General features: G+C 36.4%; 2 protein-coding genes and 1 long non-coding RNA gene across 3 annotated transcripts in view; 1 reads left to right on the top strand and 2 right to left on the bottom strand.

Moving 5' to 3' along the window:
* LOC106808398 (lysM and putative peptidoglycan-binding domain-containing protein 1-like) overlaps positions 1-2,281 on the top strand; it is a 6,849-nt gene extending 4,568 nt beyond the window's left edge. The window contains exons 2-3 of the mRNA XM_014811108.1: positions 623-1,041; positions 1,394-2,281. Coding sequence (XP_014666594.1) covers positions 623-1,041; positions 1,394-1,592 — 618 coding nt within the window. The 3' untranslated portion in view covers positions 1,593-2,281. The remainder of the gene's footprint in view (positions 1-622; positions 1,042-1,393) is intronic.
* A 4,679-nt stretch (positions 2,282-6,960) lies between these two features.
* Positions 6,961-10,091, bottom strand: LOC106808403. The gene is made up of 8 exons (XR_001393771.1): positions 9,784-10,091; positions 9,493-9,572; positions 9,141-9,207; positions 8,826-8,892; positions 8,488-8,579; positions 8,123-8,200; positions 7,777-7,831; positions 6,961-7,399 (listed from the first exon to the last, which is right to left on the bottom strand). It is a non-coding gene; the product is annotated as an uncharacterized LOC106808403 (long non-coding RNA).
* A 539-nt stretch (positions 10,092-10,630) lies between these two features.
* Positions 10,631-13,911, bottom strand: part of LOC106808401 (60S ribosomal protein L4-A-like) — an 8,138-nt gene continuing 4,857 nt past the window's right edge. Inside the window, exons 7-9 of the mRNA XM_014811112.1 lie at positions 12,031-12,114; positions 11,189-11,348; positions 10,631-10,797 (exon numbers count right to left, since the gene is read on the bottom strand). Coding sequence (XP_014666598.1) covers positions 10,720-10,797; positions 11,189-11,348; positions 12,031-12,114 — 322 coding nt within the window. The 3' untranslated portion in view covers positions 10,631-10,719. The remainder of the gene's footprint in view (positions 10,798-11,188; positions 11,349-12,030; positions 12,115-13,911) is intronic.

Below are 13,911 nucleotides of genomic sequence, written 5' to 3'. Positions count from 1 at the left end.
GATCCCAACGAACATTCCTTTGAGAAGGTTCCTGATACCATCCCTGTGCCTTCCACTGTTTCGGCGTGTATGTGAACAAATTTGGGACTAACAGGGTTTACTAGAATCCCACCACTCCACCACAGAGTCACCGCAGTAGACGTGAGATGAGCGCTGTCGCTCCGCGGCACTTGTTGGAGGCTTCTCAATGATTTCATGAATGTATCATGCCTAATGAACATGAGGGGATGTGCAATCACTTCTAGACGTTGACAAACGAAGATCAAGAGCCAAAGTCTTCCCCGTATATCTTGGAGATTTGTTATTAAAATTTGATTTCAGCTTTTTATTTTATTGTAATTTAATTATAAGTATATTTGTGTAATTTATTGCATATTTAAATGTATTAAAAAAACCAATTCTAGTGGCTCAAACATAAGAATATACTGCTTATAGGCTCATTGTATGTACACGTAAAAAGTGTTATCTTCTGACGTCAACCTTACTGCGATGATTTCTACAACAGCTTCAAAATGGACAAAGTTTATTTTGATATCGGTAAACATCTTACCTTGGTACCCTGGAGACACCTCCTCCAATGTATCCTTATTGTTACATAGCTGTCTTTCTTTATATATTTCAGATGGGGCACCTTAAGCGAGCTAACAGATTATGGACAAATGATAGCTTATTCTTGCATCCAACGTTAAAAATTCCCATCATCGAGAAGCAAGAAGAGGATGTCATGGATTTCTTTGTGAACGCTAACGGCGCCGATGCTGAATCGGCATCGACGTCCTCTTCGTCTGACTTTGTCGGAGAGGAGCAGTCAGCGCCCTCTGGTTCCGACAGTGCAAAAGAGAGTTGTACTGCAAGACTTGGGGAAGGCACCATTTCTCCATGTAGGACAGGCTCTCCCAGAATTCTGAGTAACTCGCGGTCACCAGCAAGGCAGGTGGCAGTAGAGGAGAAGGAAATCAGTGTGACAGACTTTCTCAGAAAAATCGACAATGAAACTGCACAGATCAAGAGCAAAGTCAAACGGCTCGAACGTGGGGCAGAGTGAGTATGGATACGAACATTTATTAGATCATGTAACAGTAAACCATGAGAAACGTTTTCCAATCACTTCAACACATTCGTTTAAAATCGCAAAAAATAACCTCCTTTTATTGTAGTCCCTGTATAACATGTACATGCCATATATATATATGCAAATAAATGTTACTGTTACCTATTGCATTTTGCATAGGTTATGCTTATGAACAGTGGTAGCAGATTGAATTTGTTAGACCTAAGCATGAAATTTTCTCTATTCATTAACTTTAATGTGAGCACTGTTGCAACGGAATAACCGAAAATGTCAGTATGGTGCGCGTGATAAAACTAAATTAAAATTGTATTTGTGATTCAGCTTTGAAGATGATGGCAGGTTGTCCGCGAGCAAGAAGAATCGAAAGCCAAAAACAGCACTGCATCACAACAGTCCCAGACTGGGCAGGGCGGAAAATCTACGCGATCCCGAACTGTGCATTAAGCCATCGCCGAAGCATGTACGATCCTCGCTAAGGAAAGTAGCTCAGGACGGCCAGGATGATATCTTTGAGTTGTGAAAATAGTGATAAAGATGAAGATGAGTATATTTTTCTCGTTGACCTATATGTACAAAGGTTAAATTCACAAGTTTCCAGAACAAAGTTGCGTTCCCATGTATTGATTTAGGCACCATTATTTACTTGTACATGAAGTAGTCACATGTATACTTGAATAAGGAAAACATCGTAGCTTTTACTATTATTTTCAGTTAAATCAGATGTTACTTAGGCTATGTACTTACTTTTATTGCTTGCTGTTAATTACAATTAAGGAAAACATGGTTTCAGTAACTCCAATGGCTGTTTATTGATATTGATGGCTATATACATTATTGTCATTAGTTGATCATCCCAGAGAGGTCATATTGCAAGTTACTCTAATGAGGTTTTAATTCAAACAACACAGACTGATAGCCTGACAACACATAGTATTTAGTAATTAAAGTACATACTATTTTACTCTAGGAATAGTGAACCAATAGTGAAACCTCAATCTCAAAATTAATTTCAATCAGCCTAATGAGTAAAAATCACAAGGGAATTGCAATTGAATGTATGTATAGTGTATCTTGCATCCCTGCGGCCTGAGGCAGCACAAGTAATAATAATTAATATGTCCCTTAGTAAGATGTTATTTCTCATTGACTGTGAACAGTGAAGATTGTCATGCAGCAAACATAGCATACTGAAGATATTAAATGATAAAAGCTGGTGTTATGTTATCCTTTATGAAACTTGTGCAATAGTTTGTGCCTCTGATTAAAATTAGAATGGCTATCTTTAAAATTACTAGCATGATAGCAACATGGGAGATCATAAATGTATGTGTACCTTTGTTTTTATGCAAGAACCATGTATATTCATGAATGATAAATACTGTGAAATCTCCACTTAAAGACCTCTACCGTGGTATAAAAGTGCATTTCATATCTCCCATGGTATTAGTTAATGCGTGCTCATATACACAGGATGCGAAATTAACGGGAGGTCGGAGTCAAATACTCCCTGATTTACTGCCGGACTCCCTCATTTGACATATATGCAGGAGTCTGTGTGACTCCCTGAATATTTTGCCATGCTAACTAGTTCGTTCCAGAGCACGGTCTTGTGGAATTACCGTATTTTTTCAGCAAATGCCCAAAGAAAATTTGGCAGACGTGCAACCGCATGAATCTTCAAAATAAGCACATGCGTTATTGTTAATATCTTTAATTTTGAACTTCAGACTGCGGACTCCCTCATTTTGCCACAGACTCCCTCTTTTTGAGGGCAGGGAGTCCGTTGGAATCCCTTGTTCAAAAGTAAATTTTTACCCCTGTATACATAAGATTATTATTACATACATAAGTTGGTATTAGTAGCTTTTGGATGACACGTGATTAGTATTCAAATAATTGGTGCATGACGTGTTTCTACTTACATACATGTGCTATGGCCACATTCCCAAACAAGTGTTGCATGTTATTGAATTTTCCTATTCCCCAATCTGTTCAGTAACATGGCAGTTTCATTCTATATGGCCACGTGTCTGGATTAGTACTTATAACTAATGTTTCACATGCATCTGTGTGCATGTGAACATATATGGCAAGATCTTTGTATCTAGAGAAAGGAAATAAGAGAGACAAGTCGAACAAATTGCAACTACTGCTTAATTTATGATTGATTACTGTAGTTTGGTGGCAAGCATGGAGTAACTGTGACTGGAGAATGACTATATCTCAGAGGCTACAGGCAAGGGTGGCTGTTTATCTCTAGGGAAGACACCTTACACTTAATTCCTGGGCGTTTTTCTTTGTTATATCTCTAGGCAGTTACCCAGTCCTACAAGCCCCCCCCCCCCCAACATCTGTCTATCACATCATAAATGACGAACAATGATGTGGTGGCGAATTGGTGCATCTGTACGGAAGCCTATTTATTTTTGTGATTGTTAATGGAGATTAACGACACTAAATATACATCCCTGCGTACTATGAGTCTCTTCCAAAGTGTGGCCACATTTATTACCTCCGCGCAACGGAGTTGCAGGGAGGTAATGTAATCGCTCTTGTGTGTGTGTTCGTGTGTGTGTTCGTTTGTGTGTGTAGCCAGCAGCGGGCCAGCTGTTAGTGTTATACACATGTATACATGTTACACGCGTTGGCGCGATCGATTCAGCACCAGCTCGCCTTAGGGCGTCCAGTCAGCAGCAGCCAGCAGCCAGCAGCGAGCCAGCTGTTATACACATGTATACATGTTACACGCTCGCGGAGGTATGCACTCTCTTTGAGTGCCTTCTGTCTAGTTAGTTCTGTTGCAATTGTATTATTTTATTATATGTCTGAACTATTGTTTGGAAATAAATGGAAACTTGGTTATTTCAGACTCGTTCTGGCTTTATGCCGGACTGCCTTATTTCTGGACACATAGTATAGATTACAATGTTGGTGCTCTAATCTATGGTAATGTTAGCGGTGTCCACAGAAATACACACTTTTATGAAAGTATAAAAGTAATGCCCATGTGCTAATGTTAATTTTTCGTATCTTTAACTGAACAGTAATAGGCTGGCCAGTAATATGTAAGCATCAATCGTTTAAAATGGAAAGTTTCATTCCTGTTCCTTTACTAAGCAAGCTGCATTGAGGACTTCGTTTTACCGACAAGAACTATATCGATTAAACCATTAAGTGTTTCCCCTGGCCAAAAAGGAAGAACAGTCATTTTCGTCAGCGGGGCGGTGTTTTAGACAAAGTTCTGTGTGGCGGGTGAAAATTTGAGCGAGGCAGCGCGCCTTGCTCATGTCAATGCAGGGGAAACATTGATATCAGGATAACATGGGATGCAGTAGGTTCAGATGTTCATAGGTTCTATCCATAGATGCAATGCAGGTGTTCGCGTCTGTGTATGTGTGGGCATGTACGTGTATGTGTGTGTGTGTGGTTGTCGCGTCCAGAATTGAACTGAGGCAGTCAGTTACAGGGTTCAATGAGATTTTGTGCCTTGTCTTTCTACAACTCCCCTAATAAAGGAGAGGGTTTAAGTGAACATATATTAAATTGTATTTAAACACAGTTTGGCACGTGACTCTATACTATCTGTACACGAAGCTAGTCATATATATAGTATAGATATATATGTATATCTGTATGTGTATTGTTATGTGCAGATGTGTCAGACTTGTCTACGAATATGTGATAGGAAAATCTGTACGCAGCATTGTACGCAATATATATTGCAAGAGTAATTGATCGATCAATACCGTGCTAAGAATGCTAAAATGCTATCCCCTTTCATGTAGGATATATGTATGCATATATATATAAATATATATATATATCTTGATATATATATATATATATAATATATATTATCATGAATATTATGTATATATATTGAAAATAAATTGAATAATTGAATCCATATGCGTTTACTGACTCACAGAAGAGTTGGTCACAAACAGAGTTGAAATAACTGGTTATGACGTCTTCACGGTATTTGACACCCAAGCAATGTATAGCTAGCTTGCGTACATATATACGAAACTATTTTACCCGAAGTGCTATATGCATAACATCATGAACCTGTGTATATTGAATTAAATAAATTATTACGTAAGATAAATACACATAGGTTCATGGTGAACAAGGCTTTAAACTGATCCTTACAGATCTTGTATTTACGTTTATGTAAAATGTGGGTGTGTGCAGATGGAGATGCATCCTTCACGATCTGTTACTTCGCGCAATAGAAATATTTGTGTACGCGTACGTGTGCACTACATGCCTTAGCAATAGTATTGGCAGAAATTATAACAATGTATACACATGCATCTTGTTCCCCACATAAGATAGCCTACCATTATAACCGTGTAAATAAATGTGTTCAACAAGAACAGTAGTGCCATTTAGTGGTTGGCTGTACTCATAACACTAAGCTTTTGTTGAATGCGTGTATTTTGAAGTTAAATAAACTACTCAGAATGTTCATCCTGTCGTTATGTCTGTCCTACATCTGTTTTGAGCTGAATGGTTTTTTATGCTAGTCACCTATTCGGGTAGAATTTTAAACTGGGCCTAAAATATAAAAACGTTAGGTAGGGTAGGTCGTTTTTGAAAGTCGCATAATGTTTTTATTTTCTATAATAGCAAGTGTACTGGTAATAAATTTACGTCTCATACATTGAGGTCGAATATAAATAAGGTCGATTAGTAATTCCGAGGAGCAATGTTTAATTATTAATCAGCTCCTATCGGCTAATCTAATCAGCTTCTATTCATAAATCAGATAAAAAAGTAAGAGGGTTCTGTATACTTTAAGATCCCTTTATCGATAGAATTCCGTTTTTGCCACCTAGGTTACATACACATGAATAGATTTAATAACAGGCATTACATTCATTTACGAGGGATTGAGTATTAATTACTAATTTCTTCTGAGAGATCAATTCAATATTAATTCCAGATGGTGACCTGCATTGTCCTTTATTAATAGTATGTTGCTGGCTCTCTGGTATTAAATTTGGCTTCCGATTAGCTCACCGTGCACACAGACTCACTAATTTGTATATCTATTTTACCATTGCATGTTTACCGTTCATGTCACCGTTACAGGAGACGGTCTGTCAGTGTAGTAACATTAGTCTTGCATCCGGTTGGGAAAATAATTAGCAATTTTAATAATTGTGCTCTCAATGCTACTGCTGATAGACCCGACGTTGCCTGTGCTTTTTTATGGTACCTGTAACCTATATTGCGGTTGGTGTGCGCATTATTGACGGGGTAAAAACTATTTTCTGGGAAAGGGGCAGAGGCCGCGTGTGTAAAAAAAGTTTGGATCATAGTGCATACTCTGTTTTGGAAGGTAACGAATAGACATAAAATTATATAATAAGCCGACGGGTATATTCTCTCACATTACATTGAGACAATAGAATTTGATATAATACTCACAATAGATGGCGCAACGAGGTCAGAAAATCCCATAGAAATAATATAGATAACCTTTTAGACATAACCTACAGATAACCTATTCTCTACTTATGATATAATCAGGAGTGAATAATAATAGATTAATTAAATATTATAAATCTATTATTATTCACTCTTGATATAATCTTACAATCTTGTATTGTTTGCGAGGATAGCTTTTAAGATAACCGATATCGAATAAAAGGTTACTAAATAGTAAATAATCACATTCTACGCACTGCCAATAGATGCACGCCATTGTGATGTTGACGTCTTCTTATTCAAGCCCGTTCCAGTTTGGACTGTAGAAATCACTAAGTGCTTACAAGCAGTATATATTATATAACCTAAAAAAGTTTATATTGATTGGCTAAGCCTAAGGTCTGCGTTGTTTTACTACTATTGCTAACAAGTCAAAAGCAAAAACATGTATAGACACGATCACAGTAATACATTTATTACAATAATCAACAAACGTAACAGACACACAACAATGTCATTTTCCAAGAGCCAATGCCTTACTAGGCTCATTCGTTGCCTTATTGTTTAATTTCAATTGTTTCCCACTGTAATTTTCTTACATGTTTGCGCAAGCATTTATGCTCAATTACATTTACATGATCTCTTCGATGCAGCTATTTATTATTGTCTAACATAGATAACAGGATAAGGAAACGATACAATCAACACGAGGCAATTACCCTCTGAAGTACTACCAATACATTAACTGGATGAAGAGGCAGACAAAGGCCATGGATTCCAACAGTCAGCAAGACAAGTAAGGCAGTACATGCTGACCACATTAGCGCAATTGCCATCATTGTTGTACTTTCCGATTCTGCTGGCTTGAAGAGCTACACCTCGCAGCTCAATCTGAAATGGAGAGCAATCCCATGACAGATTTTCATGCACGGTATTTTTTTGTAAACCTTCAAGGCAAGAACATCAGTTGGGAAATTCATTCACCCATCAAGGTAATAGATAACATGTATGGCGCATGCTCATAAGCCTCCTCAGTAAAGAACGGATGATTGATTTCACAGTTCATTCATATGGCGAAATTATTTTCTTCATCATTAGAGGCTGGGCCACAGTTACATGACATTCCCGACTGTCGTATACAAGAAACATTCAGTTTAGTGCATCGTAAAACTAAAGTTAATTATTCGTTTTTATATATATCCCATTAATATGTTATGTTACACCAGCATTTATGTTTTTGAATGTGATAACTTTTTTTAAGAACTTACATGATTAGCATTATAACCAGTAGCACTTCAGCCTTCAGTAATCCTGTTCCAGACACTTGAAATAGAAAAGATGACCATGATTCAAACAGTCACAAAATGGATTCAGGCAAATAAACAGTTTATGACAGCAAAGATCAGATATTGTTATATTTTCTTATCACGTCATATCAATAACACGGACCATAGATTTCCGTCACATCTTTGCAACAGTTTTTATTGCACACAAACCCATTTTTATACTTATATTGTATACTATTTTATATACATTATAAATATTAACTATATTTACAACCAATGAAATCGCAAGACATTACAACCCCTACAACATAAACATATTAAGGCTTACTTGGATGGCTGATATAACATATCCATTCTTCTCTAATGTGGGAAGGGAAGTAGTTGTGGCCACTTTCCATTTTCGATCCTTCAAATAATGAAATTCATACGAAATGGTCAAAGGAATGAATTTATATACAGTTTTAAGAGTTTTTAAGTGAAAGTAAAGTAATCAGATAGGGTTGTTTTATCATGTAATATCAACAAAACCGGTCTATAAGTGGTCATCATATCTTTGAACAGGTTTTTATTACACACACAAACCCATTTTTATACTTATTGTATACTATTTTATATATATTAATAACTATATTTTACACCCAATGAATGGTAAGGACATTACAATCCCTACAACATAAACATATTAAGACTTACTTGGATGGCCAATATAACATATCCATTCAGACAGCTGCAACTGTCTCTAATGCAGGAAGGGGAGTAGTTGTGGCCACTTTCCATTTTCGATCCTTCAAATAATGAAATTCATACAAAATGGTCAAAGGAATGAATTTATATACACAGTTTTAGAAGAGTTTTTAAGTGAAAGCAAAGATCAGATATGGTTATACTGTTTTATCATACTATTTCAATAACACGGACCATATATTTACATCACGTCTTTGCTAGTAGTTTTTTCATAGTAATGTACAATGTGGTGATAACAAAAGAACATTCACATTATAACACTGTCCTTAAGCATCCTAGAAACTCACTTTTATGGTTGATAAGCAACTACAGGAAATCGTTCTCCACTTTGTGGTCACGTTGATCCCTTGGATGCTTAAAAATGACAGATAGAAATTGTCATACATACATCATAATTTATATACATAATACTATGAGAAAGTTTGTAAGTGAAATCAAAGATCAGATATGGTTAATTGTTTTATCATATTATTTCAATAACACGGACCATAGATTTACATCATGTCTTTGCAAAAAGGTTCTTCATATGTAACACACAATATGGTAGTAACAGAAGAACATTCACATTATAACACTGTTTTTAAGCATCCTTAGAAACTCACTTTTATGGTTGATAAGCAACTACAGGAAATCCCTCTCCACTTAGTGCTCATGTTGAAACCTTGAATGCTTAAAAATGACAGATTTGTATAATGTTCAACAACAATCTGTTCCGAAAGCATCCTCTGTGTTATTTTTAAAGCATGACTGCACTTAGCATTAGCACTTCTTTGTAAATTCTGTATTAGTAGTTAGTAAGTAACAGAAGTATTTAACATAACATTAAGAAGGGTAGACATAGCATGAGACATGCATGAAATGTTGTTTGGCTCAACTTGAAATTGAAATGAATAGTAGTATAAAATAAGAATGAGAAGTATATCAGGAAGATTTCTATACGACAAACTGACTCACTGGTCATTGCAAAATCCCTCAGTTGTGGCTCTGACATATAGTGTTCTCCATTATTATCACACACAGGTTTGCAAGGATTCCTGTAATAAGGAGAAAACTGATTTTTATCTAGGTACTAGTAATTGTATAAACCAGTACATATAATCAGCCTCCTCAGTAAAGAACGGATGGTTGATTTCATAGTTGAATCATATGGCGAAATTAATGTGTTCATCATCAGAGGCAGTTTCAGTGCACAATCTAGCCGTACTATTGCTTTCATGATAAGCTACCAGTTCATACAAAATATACCTTTCCACTCAGTACCACAGCACCACTGCTATGTAATGCAGCAGTGATTTATCTTTAGCAGTCATCTTTACACTTCGGACCTTTAAATAAAAATGAAAATCACATTCAAGCAACCTCTCAAGATGCTAGTCACGCAGCTTTCGACACGCACTATTCCGCCAATGATTGCAAAGATCAGATATGGTTATATAGACTTATCATATAATATCAATAACACGGACCATGAATTTCCATCATATCCTTGCATGACAAACAGTAACTAATAGTGAGACCACTCTACACCACTGGCTTAACCTCCAGTTATTAAGAACTTACTTATGACCAACATAGCAAGTATCTCCTAACATTCACATCTGTCTGTAGTCTTTGCCAAGATTATTGTAGCTGGCATACTCTTCTACGCTGAAATGCAACGAAAATCCAAACAAAACGCAATAAAGTTAATCCCCCGTGACAGTTGCGTATACATCAATTTCCAGTGATGGGAAAGATCACACACGATATAGTTTTATCATACAACATAGACTCCTGATACAATCAATAACAGACACATTTGCATCACGTTTACAATAATTTTCAGGATAAAAAATATAAAATTCTCAAGTTAAATTACTTATACATACTAGTCTGGAAAGCAGTATATATTACCCTACACAAGCTATCAAATATGAACTCTCGTAACCTCCCTTCCCCCATCGCCTCAATTGATGAAAAGTACGTAATTGTGAGATACAAACGTAGTGTAGTACTTACCACTTTTACTCCATATCCATAAGCTGACCACATCAAGTATTCAATTTTATGCACGTTAACAGTAAACAACAACAAAATGCCAAAAAGGAACATCTACATTCAGCATTGTGGTTTATTCAACCAACAAAGAAGGGTATTACAGCAATTAACAGCATAATCCACTGAGTTTGCCTAATGGGCCGTTTACTTAGCCGACTTTCCCTTTTTCGCCTTCTTGGGCGCCGCTGCCTTTTTAGGGGCAGGAGCTGCTTTCGGGACAATCTACAATAACAAGCAAAGGGATTTTTACAACTGGCACAGACAACTAAAAGTAATTAATGGGTTTATATGTAAATGCAGTAATGAATAATATAGCAAAGATCAGATATGGTTATATTTTCTTATCATGTAATATCAATAACACGGACCATAGATTTCCATCATATCTTTGCCTACAAATACCTTACTATACACACATGCATTGAATAGAAAGCCCTTCACTGGCTTTGCTAACAAAATCTTCATGTCTCCTACGCACCTTTTGACGTTCTAACATACAAACATCATCCACACATCTAAAACGCGACCATACATCACGGAATAAGTCAAGTTGTGGTGCGAGATTTCCACGTTAATAAAATAGGGAATCGAAATACAGTCGTCTGTTACTTACACCACGCTTCTTGTCAAGAATGGCCTGCTTTGCCTTGATGCGCTTCTCTGTGTTCAGATGGTCAGACCTCTTCTGTACAGCAGCGTACGGGTTGAGACGCAGCATTGTGCGTAGATTCTTCAACGGGTTCTTCTTCATTGTGAATCGTTTAATGACTTTGCTGTAAAAGTTGTTAGACGATATATGTCTATATATTATATATATACACAGTGGAACCCCGATTTTACGCGATGAGTCGTTGGACCCCCTTTTTTGCTCTTATATAGCCACGTACATATAAACCCGATTTAGTGCGACCCCGCTTTTTTCGCGATGACATTTTATGGACCACAACCATCGTGTTATAACAGGGCTACACTGTATATATATATATATAAATATATATATATAGATATATAGATATTTGGTGCAAGTGGCAATCATATTGGAATTAGTACAATCCCTCCAAACCAGTCAAAAATAAATTTTGCCACAATTTTTGTTCGACTGACGTTTGTTGTACTTTTACATGCCCTCAGGTTCAGAATTAACAGACTGACTTAGATGTTAGCTAATAGGATATAGTTTTGTATTATGATTTCCTGCAATGATATATAACAAGTTAAAGTTTCAATAACCATTTGTACTACTACATATTTATTCTTGAGATGCATACAGCCTCCTCAGTAAAGAACGGATGATTGATTTCACTGTTCAATCATATGGCGAAATTAAGCTGTTCATCATTAGAGGCAGCGCCAGTGTATAACGATCACTTGCAAAAGGCTTAACTATATATATTTCTGCAAACATCAATATCAAAAGAATAAAAACATGCAATAGTTCACTATTTCATAACTTACTTAGGTGGTTTCACGGCTGACTGTATCTCTTCACTCTTCAATATTCTAGATAGATCACTGTTTGTCATTTTTGGCATTGGGAGACTGAAAAATTAAATGATAACATAAGATAATATGAAAACGAATAAAATAAATAAAATACCAGGAGTTTATTAAACACTGATTAAACAAATCATTCAGATGCTCATTGCATTGCAGAAGTGCACTAGAGGTTTTCCTGCAAGTAAAATCTGTAAATTTAATGGCAAAGACCACAAGACTATCATGACATCATATAATATGAATAAAGTTGAATTCTAAGAGACTAGCACATTATTACCAATACACTTATGGATATGCATTATCTATATACATGGTTCATACAGAAGGACTGAAAAATGTTTCAAGGACTTTTCAAGGACATTTTATCGGAATTCATACACAGAACAAAACATACCTGGATTAATTTAATAATAACCCCATTCTTAATCATTGTCACCTCTAAAACTTACCTAGATCACATTAATAAACCCTTCTAAACACTGTCACCTCTACAACATACCTTGATTTACTGACTGATTTTAGTGACTTACTGTAATTTGTGATCATCATTTAACTGTCTATTGTGTCTATAGCTTTTTAAGCTCATTTAACGCAATTTTTATTGAGGTTTGCACATTATTGATAGTACAAAATTTCTTTTTATTACAGGCATGGATTCTTTCTAAAAATTCAAGGACATTTTCATGAAATTCAAGGACTTTTCAAGCACAAAATCAACATTTACTAAATTCAAGGACATTTTCATGAAATTCAAGGACTTTTCAAGCACAAAATCAACATTTACTAAATTCAAGTACATTTCAAGGACACCCCTCAAATTCAAGGACTGTGCGAACCATGATATAGAGTATACCAAAATGTAAAGCGCATTCCTATCATTCACATCGCAACATTGCGTTCAACCTACTTGTATGCTTTCTTTATCCTAGACTCCTTTCTCCATGTGCCGTACAAGGGATCTAGTTTGCGGAAAGCACCCTCTGTCCAAATGCAAAACCTACCTACATGTCCACCAGGAGCAACCTTCATCAGGTTCAACTGGCTGACATTGATAAGTGTGATACCTACAACAACAACAACAAAATTGTTACTCCTGTCTGCTCTCAAAAATTCTCTAAATCAACTACGCTCACATCTCTCGAAACAAACCTGTCAATTTACACATTGAAAAAATGGAAAAAATGCACAGGAGCTAGAGTTTTTCAACACTACTCATGACAGTATCTACTTTTAGGGTCCTCCCTACGAACTTCAGCAGGCATGTCGGAGATCCAAATTATTCTTACCCGGTTGCTAATTGCACTCAATAAATTACACGTGTCACTAGTGACCCGAACACAAAGATAAACACTATTAGTTTGGAAACAAGCTGTGAAAACAGAAAGACCGTGTCAGGATTGTCAAAATTAAACACAGCAGAAATTTAAAGTATATAATTATATATACCAGAGGAATTATGGGATGTCGCAAATTAGCTTCAACTGAGAAGAATCGTCGGACACGACATAGCGTTAGAAGGCCCTGTCGACAATTAGAGAACACTTACCTGGAATATTTCTGAAAGCCCTCCTCAAGCCATTATCTTTGTTGTAAATAATTAGTGGGCCTCGCTTCTTCACACGTCGTCTGTTCCTCATCTTTCCCTTTCCAGCACGGAATCGTTTCGACTTTATAACCTATAGTACAGTTCAGAACACCACTAGAAGTGCGATCAATCAGACACTATAGATGTCTAACGTTTGACCAAGGCACCAGAAAATTAAGATGAAATCAATTTTCAGTAACAAGTGCCGCATAGCGACAGCGCTCATCTAACGTCTACTGCGGTGACTCTGTGGT

This window comes from Priapulus caudatus, unplaced genomic scaffold, assembly GCF_000485595.1.
Source record: "Priapulus caudatus unplaced genomic scaffold, Priapulus_caudatus-5.0.1 Scaffold273, whole genome shotgun sequence".
NCBI classification, from domain to species: Eukaryota; Metazoa; Priapulida; class Priapulimorpha; order Priapulimorphida; family Priapulidae; genus Priapulus; species Priapulus caudatus.
Note: the sequence above shows the minus strand (reverse complement) of the source record. Positions and strands in the feature narration are given on the sequence as shown.